The sequence below is a fragment of the Crocuta crocuta genome, unplaced genomic scaffold, assembly GCF_008692635.1.
Source record: "Crocuta crocuta isolate KB4526 unplaced genomic scaffold, BGI_CrCroc_1.0 scaffold270, whole genome shotgun sequence".
NCBI lineage: Eukaryota > Metazoa > Chordata > Mammalia > Carnivora > Hyaenidae > Crocuta > Crocuta crocuta.
The window spans coordinates 2228461-2248093 of NW_027527569.1; the positions used below are offsets into that span (position 1 = coordinate 2228461).

At 33.8% G+C, this 19633-nt stretch overlaps 1 protein-coding gene across 5 annotated transcripts in view; it reads right to left on the reverse strand.

Moving 5' to 3' along the window:
* Positions 1-2402: 2402 nt before the first annotated feature.
* The window catches only part of SENP6 (SUMO specific peptidase 6), a 109310-nt gene continuing 92079 nt past the window's right edge, over positions 2403-19633 (reverse strand). For 4 of the 5 annotated variants that reach the window (XM_077770200.1, XM_077770191.1, XM_077770213.1 and 1 more), the window contains 7 exons: positions 18634-18726; positions 15120-15547; positions 9330-9433; positions 7711-7799; positions 5523-5591; positions 5273-5423; positions 2403-3473 (listed from right to left, as the gene is read on the reverse strand). In XM_077770200.1, the coding sequence (XP_077626326.1) occupies positions 3264-3473; positions 5273-5423; positions 5523-5591; positions 7711-7799; positions 9330-9433; positions 15120-15547; positions 18634-18726 (1144 nt within the window). In that variant the 3' untranslated portion in view covers positions 2403-3263. The remainder of the gene's footprint in view (positions 3474-5272; positions 5424-5522; positions 5592-7710; positions 7800-9329; positions 9434-15119; positions 15548-18633; positions 18727-19633) is intronic. The other variant, XM_077770207.1, reaches the window with a different exon arrangement.

Consider the following 19633-nt stretch of genomic DNA (forward strand, 5'->3'; position numbering starts at 1 on the left):
AATAAAAAAATTAAAAAAAAAAAAAATTAAGATGGTAGGACTACTTCTCCCCAAGGCACATATTTGTTCCATGTGATTGACCGATTCTTCCTCTGTACTTAAACTGAAGTTTCAAAGAGCCATTTTCATAACCCTTTTTCTCTGTCCTGGGAGTAGACAAATCAACAAATGTACCAGAAAGTCCTGCTGGTATATTTTAGAATTCTTTAGAAGATCACATTTCCCAATAGTCTGGTCCACCTCTGTGAATTGTCTTTTGGCTAGTCTGTAGTATGGCCCTACAATGATTTCCTTCCTTTAGTTCTCTCAAAGTGATCTACAGAGCAACCTTGTTATCTGTATCTCTTCTAGACACACAGCACTACATTACCTCACCTCTTAACGATTCTGTTTCTTCTATGTTATTCTTCTATTATTATATTCTAGTAGGTTTTTTTTTTTTTTTTTTTTTTTTNCCAACCTGGGGCTAGAACTCATGACCTCGAGATCAATAGTCAGGCGCATGCTCTATCTGCTGAACCAGCCAGGTGCCCCTATATTCCAGTAGCACTACACAAGCAACCTTTGATCATATATTATATATTAAAATATATTCTTTATTATTCTTGTCCAGTGAATTGTCTGAGACTTTTATGTTCAATTTTTGATTCTAGGAAACTGAAACCTATTCTTTTTATATCTTACAGTCTTCAGAGATCATAGATAAGTTTTTTAAGGAAAAAAATACTGAATTTATTTTGGCAACTTAAGGAAAAATTTAGATAATTATTTTACCCTTTCAAATAAAACCTTCTACTAATTGACTAATAATTTAAACACAGGTTATTATGCTTAACTGATTTAGGTTTATGTGAACTTGAAATAATACCATTAAGTTTTCAGCTATCTTAGCAACATTAAAAGGAAAGGACCAGTTAAATGCCACCTTTGCTCCTAAACCACCAAGAACTAAGACACATACAAATTTTATGGCAAGTAATCTAAAACTCTTCTAAAAATGATTAACTGTAATTCTATCCAACAGGAAAACAAATACAACAGACCTATCTAATTAGTTAAGACACCAGATACTCATCATGCAGTTTCAGTATCTAGTAACAAACCTCTAAACTGTAAAATTTGTTTCACAACTTCTAAGTACTAATAATAAACACATTTTAAAAGGTTGATAGCCATTTAAAACTATATATAGAAGTACTTAAGTACACAAGTATCAAGTGAATGTGCATGTACACCAAAAATTTTCAAGTCTAGAATTAGAGCTAAACCTGGCAGTCTCCAAATATTCTACATATACCAAAATCATTAGCATACCTTTAAAAAATAAAATTTTGCATGGGGTAAGAGAAATACGATTAAATAGCTGGATACTCTACCTATAGAAAGGTGACAGACATCTATCTATATTTTCCATGTCAAAATGTGATTGACTTGAGTTGGCTCAAGAGATAAGTTATCTTTATCTTATCAAAAATAAGAGTGCAAATGTAACCACTAGACATAAAACAAGCATTTTAGAATAGTGTTTTAGTATCTTCAAATTCTGACAAAATTCAGTACATAAAAAATTAAATATGCCAGTTTTGCTTACTGCTATCAGATTTTTAAAATAATTTTCATTTTTTGGTCCATATTCAGTAAGTAATAAAACTAAACTCTTAATTTTTACTTTTTCATATCTAAGGTAATAGCTCTAGGGTATTCCTGAAAAAGAAATAATGGAATCAGAAATAAATAATGTTAAAATATGCAAAGTAATAAATCTGTATTTGATGGCACTAATGGTGGCCAATGGTGATTTTCCTTAAGCTTACATTTTAATATTTTCCTTAATGAATAGGTGTCTTTTTTCTGTTTGTTTGTTTTCGGTTAACAACACCCCCATCCACTCCAAACATACCCGTGGCCTTTATTAAATTCAAGAAAATAGCCTAAAATGTTCACAATTGCCATTATTTGGCCAGGTTAAAAAAGAATTGCTGATGATAAAAATGGCCTTCATTTTATTCTCAACTACTTTTGTTATAAGTGTATCTTAAAATTCATTATTTAACAAAAAATAACTTTTAAAATATATATTTCAAGTCTCAAAGTTAATTTGAAAGAAATGTATAACATTTCATTGGAAAATAATAGTTTCAACAGGTATGTGCACAATGCCTAGATGAGTTGTAATTCTGTCATCAAAACCATCACATTTTAGTATTTGTAAAGGAGAATTCAAGGTAGAAGATTTTTTCTGCATTATGAAATTGGTTTAAAGACAGTACTTTTACATGTAAAAATAATTTACACTAAAAAACTCAAGCACAGAAGTCTGATATTTTGTTTATCAAAATAACGAGAACAAAATGAGCAATGAAAAAATAGCAAAAGCCATTACAAAAAATAGTAAATTCCTATTTAAATTTCTGTGTTCACACAGATTAAAAATGTTTATTAACTATATCACATAGATTGTAGCATACTTTAACCTATAATATAGAATGGTAACATGGGATAGTTGAAATTTAAGCTGCACTTACCAAAATAGTTTAACCTGAGTCTTTGATGTCTTCAGAAATGTACTTGACAATAAGATATGATAAAGTATAATTATTATTTAGAAGTATAATTCAAGGTTATTATTCTTTGAATTTCTCTTAATACTGCTTCTTAAATATTGGTGTAAAATTATAAATATTTATTACATTTTTGGGGTTCTCTGAACACAAGGGAGTGTATGAATTAAAAAGCTGTTATTTTTTTTCCACTATACAAGCATATGAAGATGTCTTTCTTGTTCAAAATGCCTTATATTTAATCATATTTTCATATTTCAAGTTATTTTAGAACAAATGCAGGTCAAAGGATTATCATAGATACTTAAATATTCCCATGAAATGTCACACCCACTAAGGAATTTAATACAAGTTCACTAAAGAATATCAAATTAATCATTTCCTCCTATAAATATTTTCTTTTTATTTATTTTGTGTTGAGAAGTTGCAGTTTCAAGTACTATTAACAGAAAATACATAACAAAAGCTTCCTAACAAGTGAAAAAAATAATTATAAATGCTGGAAAAATTGGCCTCATTAACATATTTACAAACTTTTACTTAATACATACTCCATTGGAAATTAATTATATGACATTTATACAAGCATTAACATTTCCAGATCACTCTGAGTAAGTGAGCACTTCAGTTCTTTACTGTCTATACCCAAAGTTGAAAGTCACTCAGTTTCTGAAGGCAACACTGACAAGCATCAAAAATGGGTCAGTCTGAGATGCTATTGACATATTGTTCTGCTCCTTCACCTAAAGATGTTTCTGCTGAAAAAGTGTCCTTATGCTTCTTTTTTTCTTTGCTCTGATCTTCCTGAAGCTTCAGAATTATGTTTCGGATTTCTTCTCTTTTTGTTCTCATTCTTGGGGGAGGAAACCAGTTTGCCAAATTCATGGGTAGTTCAAAATTGAGAATTGGATTCTGGAAATAAAAATATTAAATGCACATTAGAAAACCATAATAAATATTTTAATTTCAATCACAAAAGCATTATAGAGTTAAAAATGGATAATCAGTAAATTCATTTAATAAGTATGTACTCATTACCTATCTCAGGCCAGATATTGTGCTAGGCAGTGGAGATAATGAGACAGTTTCTGCCTATAGATCTTGTAGTCTAGATTAGAGGTCAGCAAACTACAGCTAGTGAGCCAAATTCTGCCTACGGCCTGTTTTTATAAATAAAGCCTTATTGAGAAACAGCCACACCAACTCATTTACATGTTGTCTGTGGATGCTCTCAGGACACGATAGCTGAACTGCGAGTAGGCGTACAAACTGCATGGCCACAGAGCTGAAAATATTTACTACTTGGCCCTTTTATAAATGGTTTGCTGATTCTAGTCTAGACAGACAGAGAACTCAACAATTAAAACAATGTACACGACAAGTGTTATGACAGTAGAAGCAGAAAGTCCTATGAAAATCCATGTCTGGGGGCTTAATGTAATTCCAGGAAGTAATATTTAAGCTGAAACCTGAAGAATGAGTAGAAGCTGGTCCAATGAAGAATGAAAGAAGCAACTGGGAAGAGTATCCCATGTAGGGACCTAGGACCAAGCCTAGAGGCAAGAAAGAACATGGCACAATATAAGAAACTGAATGACACAGAATGCTGGAGTAAGCATGGTAGGAAATGAGGCTAGAACACAGGAAGGATTTTCATCTTTCACATGCATAAAATGATTAAGACTCTAGTTTCTGGAAAACAACCGTGAAAAATAAAAGGCAGCAGGCTTAGAGACTGGTGTTGTGGTTCAGAATAGTGATGCCAATATACTGGACTTAGAAAGTGGCAGCAGGAATAGGGATTGAACAGATGTGACATTAAGTGATACATTTCACAGGACTGAGTGCTATACTGGATGATGGATGAGGACAAGGATGGAGTCAAGAGAATTATAAAGGATATCTAAGAGAGGTGTCCATGGTATTGTACCTCTGAAGTCAAAGGAAGAAAGCATTATGAAAAAGGAATGGCCCGCAGTATCAAATGGTATGGGGAGGTTGGGAACAATTTCAGTGTAAGGGCAAGAGTAAAGCCAGATTACAAAGATTTGAGAAATGAGTAGGATTTGTGGAAATGAAGACAGTGAACGTATAACTACTTCTCCATAAATATATCCATAAAGGGGAGAAAAGAGGGTAAAAGTCTTAAGGTGGAAAGAGCCAGTGGAGAGGGAAAGTTGGTCAGTTATGAGGAATGAAGTCAACAAACCTTGGATTTCATGAAGTAGTCTTTTTATTCTTTAAAAACTCTCCAACTTGGGACAAATTTTTGAAATGATAGTTTTCAAATTATTTAAAGTATTTCCTTATTAATGTTTTTAACATTGATGTAAGGTCAAAAACAGTTGACCCTTGAACAATGTGGGGATTCAGGGTGCTGGCCCTATTGAGTCCAAAATCCACATACAACTTTTGACTCCCGAAAAACTTACCTACCAATAGCCTACTATTGACCAAAAGCTTTATTGATAACATACTCCATTAACACATATTTTGTATATGTATTATATTACGATTTTCTTACATAAAGTAAGCTAGAGAAAAGAAAATGTTACAAAAATCATAAGGAAGAGAATACATTTATAGTACTGTACTATATTAAAAAAAAAAAATCTGTGAATAAGCAGACCCATGCAGTTCAAGCGCATGTTGTCTAAAGGTCCACTATACACTATTATTTATTACATCAGATCCAACATACTGAAACCCACCTCAAAAAAGCTCTCTACATACTGTAATACATATACACCACAATCACTGAAGTTGTTTTGCTGGGGTACTTTTGGATTAGAGCCTTTCATAACATCTTTGGAAAAACTTCTTTTGCTTCCTTTTTTAACTTCCCATTCCACCTCTAAATACCTGCAATAATGCACATACAGTAAGAATATACATATATAAGTATACATAGTCCCTCATTCCCACCAGAATACAAAGTACAAGTGATGATTTTGAACTTACTCTCTTAGAATTTTTACAACATTCGATCGAGAAGGGCCTCTAAGTGAGTCCATCAGCAGGATACAAGGTCTGCAGGGTGAAACGACCAAATGTTATCACTTTATAATGTTAAAAAAGGCATAAAAAGATGAGCATTAACAATAGAATTTAAAACACTCACAATTCCCTTGACTCAGTAAAATTTGGATAAAAAATAAATCTTACAGATACACATATCCCAATAATATTTAAATATCCATGGCTATACTAAATACCAAATTGTAGAATATTAACTGAACCATATCTTATTATGAATATATTTCACTGAAGTTCCATAGTTAGTTCCTTAAAAGAATTCAAAATTTAGTAAAAAGGCAAAATAATTCTGAAAATTTGAATATCCCCAAATTCCAAATTACCAAAAGTAGGAACAAGCAAAGTAGAAATAAATCCATTTCTTAAAAGTTCATTAATATTTGTTAGTAATCTCTATACCCAACGTGAGGCTCAAACCCACAGCTCCAAGATCAATAGTTGCACATTCTTCCAACTGAGCCAGCCAGATGCCCCCAAATAATCCCATTTTTAACCAAAACCTATTATAGATAACAAAACAGGTAATCATCACACAGCAGAGTTAGTTTAGGAGTCCCTGGTTGGCCCAGCTAGTGGAGCATGCAACTCTTGAACTTAAGGTTTTGAGTTCAAGCCTCACACGGAGTATAGACATTATTTAAAAATAGGGAAAAATAAAATAAAAGGGAATTAGTTTAGAATCCAGTGTTTTTTGAATCCAATTAAGAATCCAGTGTAAGATTTAGAATCCAGTGTAAAAATCAGTGTAAGGTTCTACTTTAGAACACTCAATATGAGTAACACACAACCTTTGAAATATTGTTGTAAACCCAAGTGAGGAAGACTAATATAGTACAAAAAGTCTTGGAATGTTTAAAGATCTGGATTCTTCTTGCCTAAAATTCTGTGGGATTTGAGGCAGATCGCTTAATTGCTCTAGCTCCCTACATTTTCATTCATAAGTGAAGTTTGAGTTTCAAAAGCTGTTAATGGAGTTTCACCCAACATTTTCTTAAAAAAGTCAAAAGAGATAGAGTCTAAAAATAGGTAATACCTCATCAACTAAGTTATTCATAGACCCTGAAAAGACCTCATAACATGTACTTTTTTTTTTTTTTTTAAGCAAGCTCTACACCCATCATGGGGCTTGAACTCATGACCCTGAGATCAAGAGTCACATCTTCTACAGTCTGAGCCAACCAGGTGCCCCAGAACATGTTTTGTTTTGTTTTTTAAATGTTTTATTTATTTCTAGGAGAGAGAGAGAGAGAGAGAGAGAGCGTGAGCAGGGGAGGGTCAGAGAGAGAGGGAGTCACAGACTGAAACAGGCTCCAGGCTCTGAGCAGTCAGCACAGAGCCCGACGCGGGGCTCGAACCCACGAACCGCGAGATCATGACCTAAGCGAAAGTCGGACGCTTAACCGACTAAGCCACCCAGGCGCCCCCCCAGAACATGTTTTTAAAAAAATTTTTTTTAAATGTTTTTTATTTATTTCTGAGAGAGAGAGAGACAGTGTCAGCAGGGGAGGGTCACAGACGGAGAGACACATAATCTGAAGCAGGATCCAGGCTCTGAGCTAGCTGTCAGCACAGAGCCTGATGAGGGGCTCGAACCCACAAACCGTGAGATCATGACCTGAGCCGAAGTCGGACGCTCAACCGATTGAGCCACTCAGGTGCCCCCAAAACACGTACTTTTGAAAACCAAACAGATTCACTCTCATTTGGGCTTCCCATCTTGAATCATGTCCCTAAGGACTGCCTTGAGTCACTCCACAGTCTTCACATAGTAGCTATGGTACCACTGTAAACTCCAATTCTAAAGTTACTGGTTTGAATTTAAATGACAGTCCTTTGTCCTTTTTTTGCTCCAAATCAATATATATCCAAAAGGAATAGTAGCTCTCTCTGGGAATGTGTGTGCGTATACAAATAGAAAATGGACACAGAACTGAAAGGATTATCCATTCTGCCCAACTTGAGCCCTGGTTACCAATTCTCCTCACCCATCTTGAAAGGCTTTGTGACTTTTAAGTACTTGTTTAAATAAAAACTGTCCAGTTATGTTTTATTCTATGACGGTATGTAAATAAAATATATCACACAGTTTGTAAGATATAAAGTTAATGCTTACTGTTTACAGATGGTAGGCTTTAAATGCCACTGTCCTATTTCTGAATTGCAGTTGTCATCGGCAAGGAATCCATCATCACTGCTATCATCCTATAAAAGACATCCCGTTAGTATTGAAATTATATAATCTAAATAATTAATAACCTCAAAAAATAGCATTACTGAAGATAAAAATCTTTGTAGTAAATATGTAAATTCTTTTCCATATAAGTGATCAGACATGAGAAAATGCGGTTAATCAGTTCTAATTCTCTAATGACACAACACTGACATTTTAATGAAAAGAAATTACTGATCAGAAGTCCATGAAAAATTGTTACGTCTATATATTCAATGTAAAATAAAATTTTAATTACTGAAAATATATGACTCATTCTTCTTTAGTCAAAGACTACTGCTCTGATTTTAGAGATTTCTACAAAACTTGTTTGTTGGCCAAGATGACCATTTCACAATAGGAATATGAATGACTTATATTTATTATTCTTTTACGTAAGTAATTTTCTCAAATCAGAAATATTTAAAGGGTTTTTGGAAACAACTCCTTGACAAAATCATATATCCACTTCACTTGAGAGAAAACTTAGTGACACTGTGACTTTTTCTGTAGATTATCTTGAATATAAAACAAGACTTTTTCTATTCTTTAGAAAGCTTCTGGCAACCTTATAAATAACACTGGAAATGATAATAATAATCATAAAAATAATACATAGATGAGCTAGTTCACATAAATGTTACAAACAAAGAGGCATATGAACAGTGCTCTTTGTAAGCTTTTAATGTAATACCTACAATGTGCCTGTATAAGTTGCAGAGAAAAACTGTATTCCTTGGACATATATTGTAGAGCAAGGGGCATCAAAAAATGGCTTTTGTTAACATGAAGATTAAACAAAAAGGACAAATGGTACAGTACAGAGCTATCTTCACTACACAAGATAAACTCAAAGTTTATCCTAACAACTAAAGAAAGGTCAAAGAATTAAAGAAATGAAATGCTGTAGGATTCTTACAAACTTTTCTTCCATAAAATATTTTCAAAAATAGATTTTATTCTTGGTGTAAATAAAATTTATCGTAGCAAATGAAACTAAGGAAATATGAGAACTGACCTAAGTTAGTTTTAACTAAATACTATATGCTCCTGCCATGATACCTACACATTAAATTAGAAGAAAGAAAAAGAATCAATGGAAAAATTAATATAATTTTGCTGTGCTCATGTACCACATGATAATCTTTAGATAATCAAGTATCTAAACATTTGCCTCTCGAACAAGTTACACCAAAGGTTAGGTAAGACCCACAAATGCTTTAAAAGAGGAAGAAAAAGGGATTATAGGGTTAGTGGGCTGCTGGCTGGGTTCAGGTGGGAGAATCCCTTTTATATTAAATGGATAGCCAAAACTACAACAAAAACCCTAAAAGAAAATAATACAAAACAACATTAATACATTTAATGTGGCAACTTCTAAATTAAAAATTCAGTTTGTGCTTTGAGATGAGACCCAAATTCAGAAGGCATGAGTTACTGGTTGAAGAAATTGCCTGTAGGACTCCAAAGAAAAATTTAATTAGATAAAATATTGGACCTTTTAGCCAAGCATTAGGTTCTACCTGGTTATCCTGATCTTCTGAGAAGTCGATGAGTTCATCTTCAAGCATTTTACTGCCTTCTGCTGATTCATCACTATAGTTTAGTCTAATTTTGCTTAAACCATCTATATCAATAAGAAACATTACATAATTTTTATAAGGACATTCATGTAACTTACAGTATATGTTAAAATTAATGCTAATTGTATAGTAAATATAGATGTGAAATCTGAATTAACATGTAATATCACAAATGTAACTTACTTTTTAAAAAGTTTATTTTTGAGAGAGAGAGAGAGAGAAGAGAGAATCCCAAGCAGGCTTTGTTCTGTTCAGCGCAGAGCCTGACACAGTGCTAGATCTCACAAATCAGAAGATCATGACCTGAGCCAAAATCTAGTGTCAGATTAAGCCACCTAGGTACCCCTCACAAATATAACTTACTGTTAATAAAATCCTGGACTGAGGGACACCTGGGTGGCTCAGCTGGTTGAGTATCTAATTCTTGATATTAGTTCACATCATGATATCATAGTTTGTGAGATCGAGCTCACCTTGGGCTCTGAGTTGACAGTGCAGAGCCTGCTTGGGATTCCGTCTCCCTCTCTGCCCCTCTCTTGCTTGCACTCTCACTCTCTTAAAATGAACATTAAATAAACAAACAAAGAAACAAACAACCACCCTGGATTGACATGTCAATTACAAAGTTACTTCTACAACTCGGACTTGAAAATTCATTAAATTTAAAACTAGGTATCAATTATATTATTAAGTATATGTATATTTAAATATGTATACAGATATATACATGTGTAAAACATTTTTGTACTAGGTATGGTGGTTATCTTTAGTAACAGAAGCTACAATAATCTGAAAATAACTTACTGTCCAAAACCAGAAACAGCAAACTGTAGAACATAAAACATATTTTTAAAATTAAAAAATATGAAAAATGTTTTATAGATTAAAAAATAAAATGATTGGGGCGCCTGGGTGGCTTAGTCGGTTAAGCGTCCGACTTTTGCTTAGGTCATGATCTCGCNAAAAAATAAAAAAATAAAATAAAATGATTAATGGGGCCTCTGAGTAGTTCAGTTGGTTAAGAATCTAACTCTTGTCTTTGGCTCAGGTAATGACCTCACAGTTGGTGAGTTCAAGTCCTGCATTGGATTCTGTGCTGACAGCATAGAGTCTGCTTGGGATTCTTGGTCTCCTCTCTCTCTGCCCCTGCTCTGCTCTCTCCCTCTCTCCAAAATAAATAAGCTTTTAAAAAATTAAAATAAAAAATAAAAATTAATAAAATGAAGTAAAATAGGCTTGTTTTTGGACAAATAATAAAAGAAAATACACATATGAAAATAATCATGTTAGGATAGGACGCTGTGATTGGAAACATACTACTTATAATAAATAATAAAACACTATGTAAATCATTTTGTTCTATGAAAAATAACCTTTCAATTGTTTTTCAAACATATGTATTTTTATGATTGAAGCTAAAATATCTATATTCAAATAAAATCTGTCCAAATACTCAGGCAATTCATGATCAATTATAATTAAGTTACTCTAGCAGCCAATTCTACAGAAGCTGTGTTATATAAATATAAACCTTACACAAGTTAAAAACATGTGCATTAAAAATGGAGGAAAAGAATTTAAATACTGTAGTTAATTCTTTCATTCAATAAACAAATGTTCTGGCATAAACTCAGAGATGATAACTCAATCAGCTGTTCTTTAAATCAGTCCCAGTTCCTGAGAGCTTCTCAAATAGTGAGATCATCTGAAGATGCCAAGTGAGATTCTAGAGTTTAAAACATATACATTTTTCATGTACCAGAGTAAAACAACATTTCATATGGTGTCCTACTGAAAAACCAGCAAATGAAAGTACTGATACTACACGTTATTTTCCTACAATTGACCTTAACCTAATTCCTGTGATCAGATACAATTCCCACTTATTTACGACAGTGTATATCTGACATCAGAAGTCAATACTTTTGACTATGTGTGTTTGATGGTTAAAACTATATTAAAACGGGGATGCCTGGGTGGCTGAGTCAGTCAAGTGTTGGACTCTTGATCTCAGCTCAGGTCATGAGCCTGAGTTCCCTGCTCATGCTCTTTCAAAATAAATAAATAAACTTAAAAAAAAAAAACAACCCTACATTAAAACTACCTACATGCCTCATTTAAATCTTGTCAATTATATTCCCAGACCAAATTGGAAATCAGTATTGAAATATTAATCATAATCACTAAAATTGTTAAAAGCTCTTATCCTAATTTTTAACATGCCATTTGATATAGAACAGACTATATAACCAACCTCTCTGAGGTAGTAGAAGCACCTCTAGAGAGCACTCTTACTTAATGTACTTTTGTGTGAGTGATCCCTCGGAAACATCCGAGAAAAGCACAGAAATGCACAGACTCACTCTAGAGCACCATTTTTCAAACCATGGGATACTATCATCATTGGATTAAGGCAAGCACTGAAAAGAAGAGAAAATATCAAGGTATCACACCCAATAAATGTAAATTAATTTCCCCTAAGGAAGATATAGTTGATGCAGCTACACACATACCAAAAACAAAACAAATACACAAACCATAGTTTAAAAAAGGGATGGGGGGCTAGAAAGGCAAACAGATGATTCTATACTTTGATCTCCACTAGGATTTGTGAGGATATTTACTTAAATTTAACTGGATACTACTTGGCTAGAAAATTTGAAGGAAAGGGCTACCAGGAATTTCTGGGGTATATATATATATATGAAGCCCTAGGTTTTGTCCCATTGCTTTTAAATCATGAACTTTAATTCATTTTTTAAAGTGTATTTATTTAGTTTTTGAGAAAGCGAGCGGGGGAGGGGCAGAGAGGGAGAGAGAGAGCAGGAGAGAGAAAGAGAGGGAGGGAAGGAGGGAAGGAGGGAGGCAGAGAATCCCAAGCAGGCTCCACACTGTCAGCACAGAGCTTGATGTGGGTCTCGAATTAATGAATCCTGAGATAATGACCTGAGCTGAAACCAAAAGTCAGATGCTTAACCAAACCCAAAGAAACCAAGGTGCTCAAACTTTAATTCATTTCTCATTTGAATTCACATTACAGTGTATAAGATTACTGATCAACAGAGAACTTTAAAGAAAATAGTTCTATGGAGATATAATTCAAATATCATACAATTCACCCATTTAAAGTGTACAATTCAGGGGGTACCTGGGTGGCTCAGACAGAGTCCAACACTTGCTTTCAGCTCAGGCCACGATCTCATGGTTTGTGGGTTCAAGCCTCTCTTTCTGCCCCTCCCCCACTCGTACGCATGCAATCTCTCAAAAAAATAAGTGTACAATTCAGTTGTTTTTGATATATTTACACATATGTACAACTATCATCAGAGAAAATTTTAAAATCTCAGTAAGAAACACTGTACTCTTCAGCCACACCACACTAGTCCTAAGCAGCCACTAATCTACTCCATAGCTTTTCCTGTTTGGGAGATTTCATACAAATGGAATCATATAACATGTGGTCTTTTGTGACTACTTTCACAATACTTTCAAGACTCATCTATGTTGTAGCACGTAGCAGTATTCCTTTTTATGATCTAATAACATTCCATTGGATAGATATATCACTAATTGACTATCCATTTGTCAGTGGATGAACCTTTAGGTTGCTTCTGCATTTTGGCTACTATAAAGTTGCTATGAATATCCGTGCCCAAGTTTTTGTGTGCTTTTATTTTTCTAGGATATATATGTAGGAGGAGTGAAATTGCTGGGTCATATGTTAACTCTACGTTTAATTAAACTTTATTTTGTGAGAGAGAGAGAGCAGGATAGGGACAGAGAGAGGGAGGAGAGAATCCCAAGCAGGCTCTGCACTGTAGAACAAAGCCCGATGAGGGGCTCAAACTCAGGAACCACTAAGATCATGATCTGAACTGAAATCAAGAGTTGGTCACTTAACCGACCACCCAGGTACCCTACATTTCATTTTTTAAGGAACTATCAAACTGTCTTCAAAAACAAGCAGCTGCACCATTTTATACTTCCACTAGTAACATGAGGGGTTCTGATTTCTTCATATCCTCACCCATACTTGTTAATATCTGACTTTTTGATTGTAGCCACACTATACTAGTATGATATGAGGAAGTATCTCACTGTGGTTGTGGTCTACATTACTCTTATGTCTAATGATCTCTATCACCGTCTCATGTGCTAACTGGCAAGAAACTACACACTGCTTTGAAGGCTTAGTTTTCAGAGTGCCAAAATGGTTAATTAATCTTAAAATATTTTTTAATGTTTATTTTTTTGAGAGAGAAAGAAAGAGCAGGAGTAGGGCAGGGGCAGAGAAAGAGAGAGAGAGAGACAGAGAGAGAAAGAGAGAGAGAAAGAGCAGGAGCAGGGCAGGGGCAGAGAAAGAGAGAGAGACAGAGAGAGACAGAGAGAGAGAAAGAGATTTCAAAGCAGGCTCTAGGCTCAGCAAAGAGCCCAATGTGGGGCCTGAACTCACAAACCGTGAGATCATAACCTGAGCCGAAGTTGGACACTTAACTGAACCAACCAGGTGCCCCAGTAATTAATCTTTAATATGACTATTCATTGCCTCTTTTATTTTTTTTTACTAAGTAGCAAATATGTCAAACAAATAAAAAATATTCTTATAAAACTCAGAAACAGCTTTCTGAGTTACCAAAATAAGGTGGTAAAAGTACCAATACTATGTTCAGCATTCTTAATTTTTGATAGGTTCTTTCTGAATTCATGTAATTTCTTCTATGTCTTATCCTGACTTTTTTCCTTCAAAGAAAATGTATTAAATTTATTCACAGTTTAGTAAGCAAGGCAAATCTCAGCATATTATGGATTTTATGAAGTAGACTAGTTTACTTTTGAGTTGGAGAGAAAATGAAAACAAGTGACTTGATATGAAGTTTAAGTATTAGAAGAGAAACTTTAGATTTCTCTAACAAGTGCAAGAAATATAGAACCGATTCAAGGGAAAAAATCGATTGAACAGAAGGAAATAAAAAAGCAGAAATTGGAGCAGTGTTCTTCCCACTAAAACCCATGAAGGATAGAGTGAGGAATAAGGAACTAACCTTTAATTTGAATGTAACAACTATTTTGGAAGGGAAAGCTTTAATTTCTGAGTCTTACTATTCCATCTCTAAATTAAAAATGAACTAATTCACCTGAAAGACCTAAGACTGTCCAATTACTATTTCTGCGAAATACAGTAAATTTCCTATGAAATAAGAATAAAACCAAGTTGTTATAAATGAAAAAATGTAGACCCTGTAGTAAAATTTTTAAACTTTCTATAAGGTGCGATGGGAAAGTTCTAAATCTTGATTGTGGGGCATCAGGGTGGCTCAGTCAGTTAAGCACTTGACTTCAGCTCAGGTCACGATCTTGCGGTTCATGAGTTCAAGCCCTGCACTGGGCTCTGTGCTGACAGCATGGAGCCTGGAGTCTGTTTCAGATTCTGTGTCTCCCTCTCTCTGCCCCTCCCCGGCTTATACTTGGTCTCTCTCTCCCTCTCAAAAATAAACATTAAAAGATTTAAAAAAATAAATAAATCTTGATTGCTATAGAGATTACATGACTGTACATATTTATCAAAGCTCACTGGGCTATAGTTATAAAATGGGCAAATGTTATTATAAGCAGTCATGTCAATAAACATGTATATAAAAAAAGAAGTGTTCCCGAAGATCTTAATACTATGTATAAAAAATCCAGTTTATTCTGAATTCTTTGATTCTTTCAAAATATTCAGAAACATACCTGTATGGTGCATAGAACTTAAATATTCATTCTGTAGGCCATTTTCACTTTTAGTCCCATCAACAACTTTCTGGCATGTGGATTCTCCTTTATTCGATTCTTCACTTTCACTTGCAGTATGATTTATTTTTTTCAGACTACATTTCACACTGCCTATGTTTCTCCGAGAATGAGGGTCACTTTCTTCCTGTTCAGCACCTGAATCAATTCCAGCTACGCAATGTTTTTTGTTTAGCATCTTCTTAATTACAGGCTTGGCAGAGGAATTTTGTGAACTGTCCATTTCACTGGCTGAAGGAGAAGAAATACAACTGTCCTCTACAGTTGAACATTTTTGCATGACTGTATTTTCATGGTAATGAGGATTAGGTTCATACTTTGGTTTTTCCAAACCAGGGAAACAAACAACAGCCAAAAACCAGTGTGCACTGTAAAAAACAAATGAAACTACTGAATATATTATTAGAAGAGCCTATTATATTTGGCAAAAAGTATCAGTTCAAATATTCTAAAGGCTTTGAAACATATCAAATGCTCAATTTTTAAAATTCTCATGTTTATATGATCATTAATAGACTACAATGTCTACTAAAAAAAAAATTTTTTTTTTTTTTTTAGAATTATGTAGCCTGCATTCACTTTTGCAAACAATCCTTTGAATCTTCACTGTTTTGAATGAAAAGCTCATTCTTATTTTTAGGCAATTTAACAAAATATAAATTTGATCACTGTAATTCACCATTTCCATTTACCTTTTTCTTGACTTATTTATGTCAAAGGATAGAAAACTAGATTCAAGATTAAAATGTTTTCAGAAGTCTAATTAAACTGCATAATTTTGAACATTTCTAAATATTGCACATATGTAGCTTTTAAAAACACTTAGCATGTCTGTTTTTCTTAAGAATAAGATTAGGAACTGCTTAATGTTGAAAATATTAAATAATTCTTTGTCTTATACTATATTGAAATGTATATAAACTAGTTGAATTCAGTTATCATTGATTCAGGTATCACAGTTTCCAATAATAGGTTGAAAACCATGAGTAAAAAGCTACACAGCTAACACTGGCTAATATTCATTAATCTAACAAGTAATTTCATTAACTTACTATTTGCTGGACAGTGCTATATGCTATGTGCTATAGGTGTCAATTAACTTATTAGTTGAGTACAGTGTTTGTCATATAGTAGGGTGTTAAATAGGTATTTGCTAAGTGGACATGAACAAAAGTTATTCTATATTCTCATTTTTACAAAATGTTAAATTCCCCCAAGGTAATATTAAGAAACAATGTCTCTCCATCAGATTGCATAAATAAAAGGGTGACAGAGTCTGGCTGTATCCTTAGTATTATAAAGGCCAGATGGAGAAATGCTTCTCTTCTGTTTTTAAGTATTAATCCTTACTATCCATCCTAGGGACTTAAATTGTGCTGGGGTAGTAGAAAGAGCAACACACCATCCTTCTCCCCTTCTTAACTCCAAGACATAGTTGGCTGTAAGTCTCATCTCAATGTCAGAAAAGTTAAATGTAAAAAGAATGTTTTAAAAATATGGTATAATATATTATTTCTCATCCTCAAGATACAACCTAAGTCTATCACAGTTTTTAACATTTCTTAGGTGTGACAATATGTAAAAACCATAAATTTTCTGTTGTACACCTAAAAACTAAGAAAAATTCTTTCTTCACCTAGCTGAAGGATAAAGTTGAATCAGACACATCTGAGGTCATTTTCAACCTCTAAAAGACATGATTTTGCTTTTTGATCCCTTTTAATAGCAGCTACATTATCACCAGCGGGAGAAGCTAGAACAAGTAATTCCACTTAAAATGAATTGACTTACAAACTTTTAAAGAAACTACCACCACGAGGAAAATTAAAAACAAAACAGATAGCAAAATACATACCAGCCTGTCTAAAATAATTAATGAACATAAATATTTGTGTCTGTACCTCTTCAAAAACAAAAACAATTAAGACAAAATGAACCCTCGTGACTTGGTGGCTATTCTTCCATCTACAAATGGCACAGTTCTTTTGCAAAGTCCTTTACTGACTCTACATCTTTATTCATGCTCCATCTTCCACCAAGATAGCTGGAAACACTGATGAGAGCTTCAATCCACATCAGATATACTAAGAGGAATGTGCCTCTATTGCTAAAGTATGTACCCTAAACTATATTTCTATTTTAAATCTTTATAATTCATTTCTGACAAACAGCTTACTACTATGTATACCTTCCCTTTCACCGGGGCAGGCAGTTCACATTATATTGTCAAGAAATCTTATTTTTGAGGTTAATGAAGAGATTAAGAATTAGTGTTAAACTTGGTTTTAAATTATGATACTATGTTTGACTTAAACATATAGCTCTGAAGAAGTTAGGCTTTATAGTCATAAGCAGTCTTTTAACCTAGCCTACCTATCTGTGGCTGCACTCATGAGAGACGATAGGTCTCATGATTAATATATGGTTTTAAGTAAGTAGAATTTCATTATACTACTGAGTGAAGTTGTTTTTCATAGTGAGGAAAAAAGAGAACACATTCAAAAGCTAGTCTGGCACACTCAGGCTTATTAGACATAAACAATCTTACTGAATATCAACCTCAGACAAATTTACTCCTCAGTTGTAATAAATCGAGACAAAACAAGGCCATTTCTCAATTTGTCTAAGCAGAGACAACTAGGTCACAACATAACCATATGAATACCGAATATTCCTCGTTTTTGCTAAATGGGTAAATGCCACTTCTTTACCCATGCAAACAACTGCTTCCTTACACCTTTCCCAAAGTGACCAAACCAAGGCTCAAATTCCGTCATAGGCTGCACTTTCACTTAGAGGCTCCATGGTTGCCCATGGTGTGTGTTCTTCCTTGACGCAACTAACAAACCCAAGCTGCCTAACCACAGGTGCGTTCCTAAGGGTTTTTGGCTGGAAGGCATAGGAAAACAAAAACATGAAATATAAAAACACTCAAGTCTATACTCGGATTCTCTAATTCAATGCCTCTCTGGTCACTTGTGGAAGAATAACATAAAATATTTAACCACCTCCATTTAGAAAACAGCTTCAAGTAAGTCAGCATGGTTTTCAAATTGAGTAAATGACATAAATCTAGTCATCTTTTCTTTTTTTCGTTAAGAGCCAAAGTGGTTTTTAAACTAAAGATCCAAAATCTTCTATGTGACCTAGTCATTACTCTCTATAAGGAAGACTTTTCATAGGATGTTTGGTAGACCACAAGCACCACTTTTTAAAAATGACACTATTCTACACTGAAGAATAAAACCATTTTAACATTAGAAAAATTTCTTGCCAGTGTTTATAAAATATGTCTTAAATGATTCACTGGAAAACTGCATTTTCATAAAATAAGCAGTATAATATAGACATATACAACAAATTTAAGAAAGTTTAAAATGAATAAACTCTTCACCTCATAAACACATTTTCTAAAAATAACCTTCATATTTGCATAAAGAGAATTCTTACTCACGCTTCATTAAGGGGTACAAAAATAAAATCCTTCTCAAAAATATCTACATGCCGCGTCCATGTTTTTACTCTCCCATGTCGCTTTTGCTGTATTCTGTAAGACAAGAGATAAAACTATCAAGCTGTTGAAATGTTTCTAGTGCTTCAGCTTATATGCAGACATTTATAAATTATGAAGGCTAAGACGTTAACAAATAAAATAGTTGCATAAGATGATTTCAACAAGCTGGGAAAAGAAAACAGAACATCTCAGATGGACCCAAGAAGATGTCAAACTGCCCATTATTGAATCTGCAAGAATTATTTAATTCCTGGTAGTACTAAGTAAACCAGTGCTACCATTTATATTACTACATACTAGCAAGTATATTGAGAAGTGTATCAGACCATGACTTGAAGAGAAGAGAGCAGGAAAAGTGAGCATTACAATACATGAAATAAAATAGACTATGAACATTGGTCAAACCAATCACTCTCATCAACTCTCAAGATGTAAAATTAGGAAATCACTGAAACAGTATGAAATATTATTATGCACAGCAGCCATAATTTGACAGGCTAATTTGTCAAATCTAAGAGATTTGACAGAACTTAGGGCACTCTGAATATATCTTTTCACTAATTATCAGAACATATTAGAGCTGGATGCAATCACTATGTGGAAAGGAATTATAAACAAATGGACTGGAGCTTAATATATAGAAAAGTATTTCCTTAACTTGTCTGAGCAGAATTATCCAAATAACTTATTAAAAGTATAGATTTGGAGTGTCTGGGTGGCTCAGTCGGTTGAGTGTCTGACTCTTGATTTCACCTCTAGTCATGGTCTCACCGTTAATGAGACTGGGCCTCATGCTGGGCTCTGCACTCTTAGTGTTTAGGATTCTTTCTCTCCTTCTTTCTCTCTCAAATAAATAAACATTAAAAAAAAAAAGATTACTCTAAAAAAAAAGTATAGATTCACAGGTTGCTCTCTTAAATATTATGAATGGAACATCTAG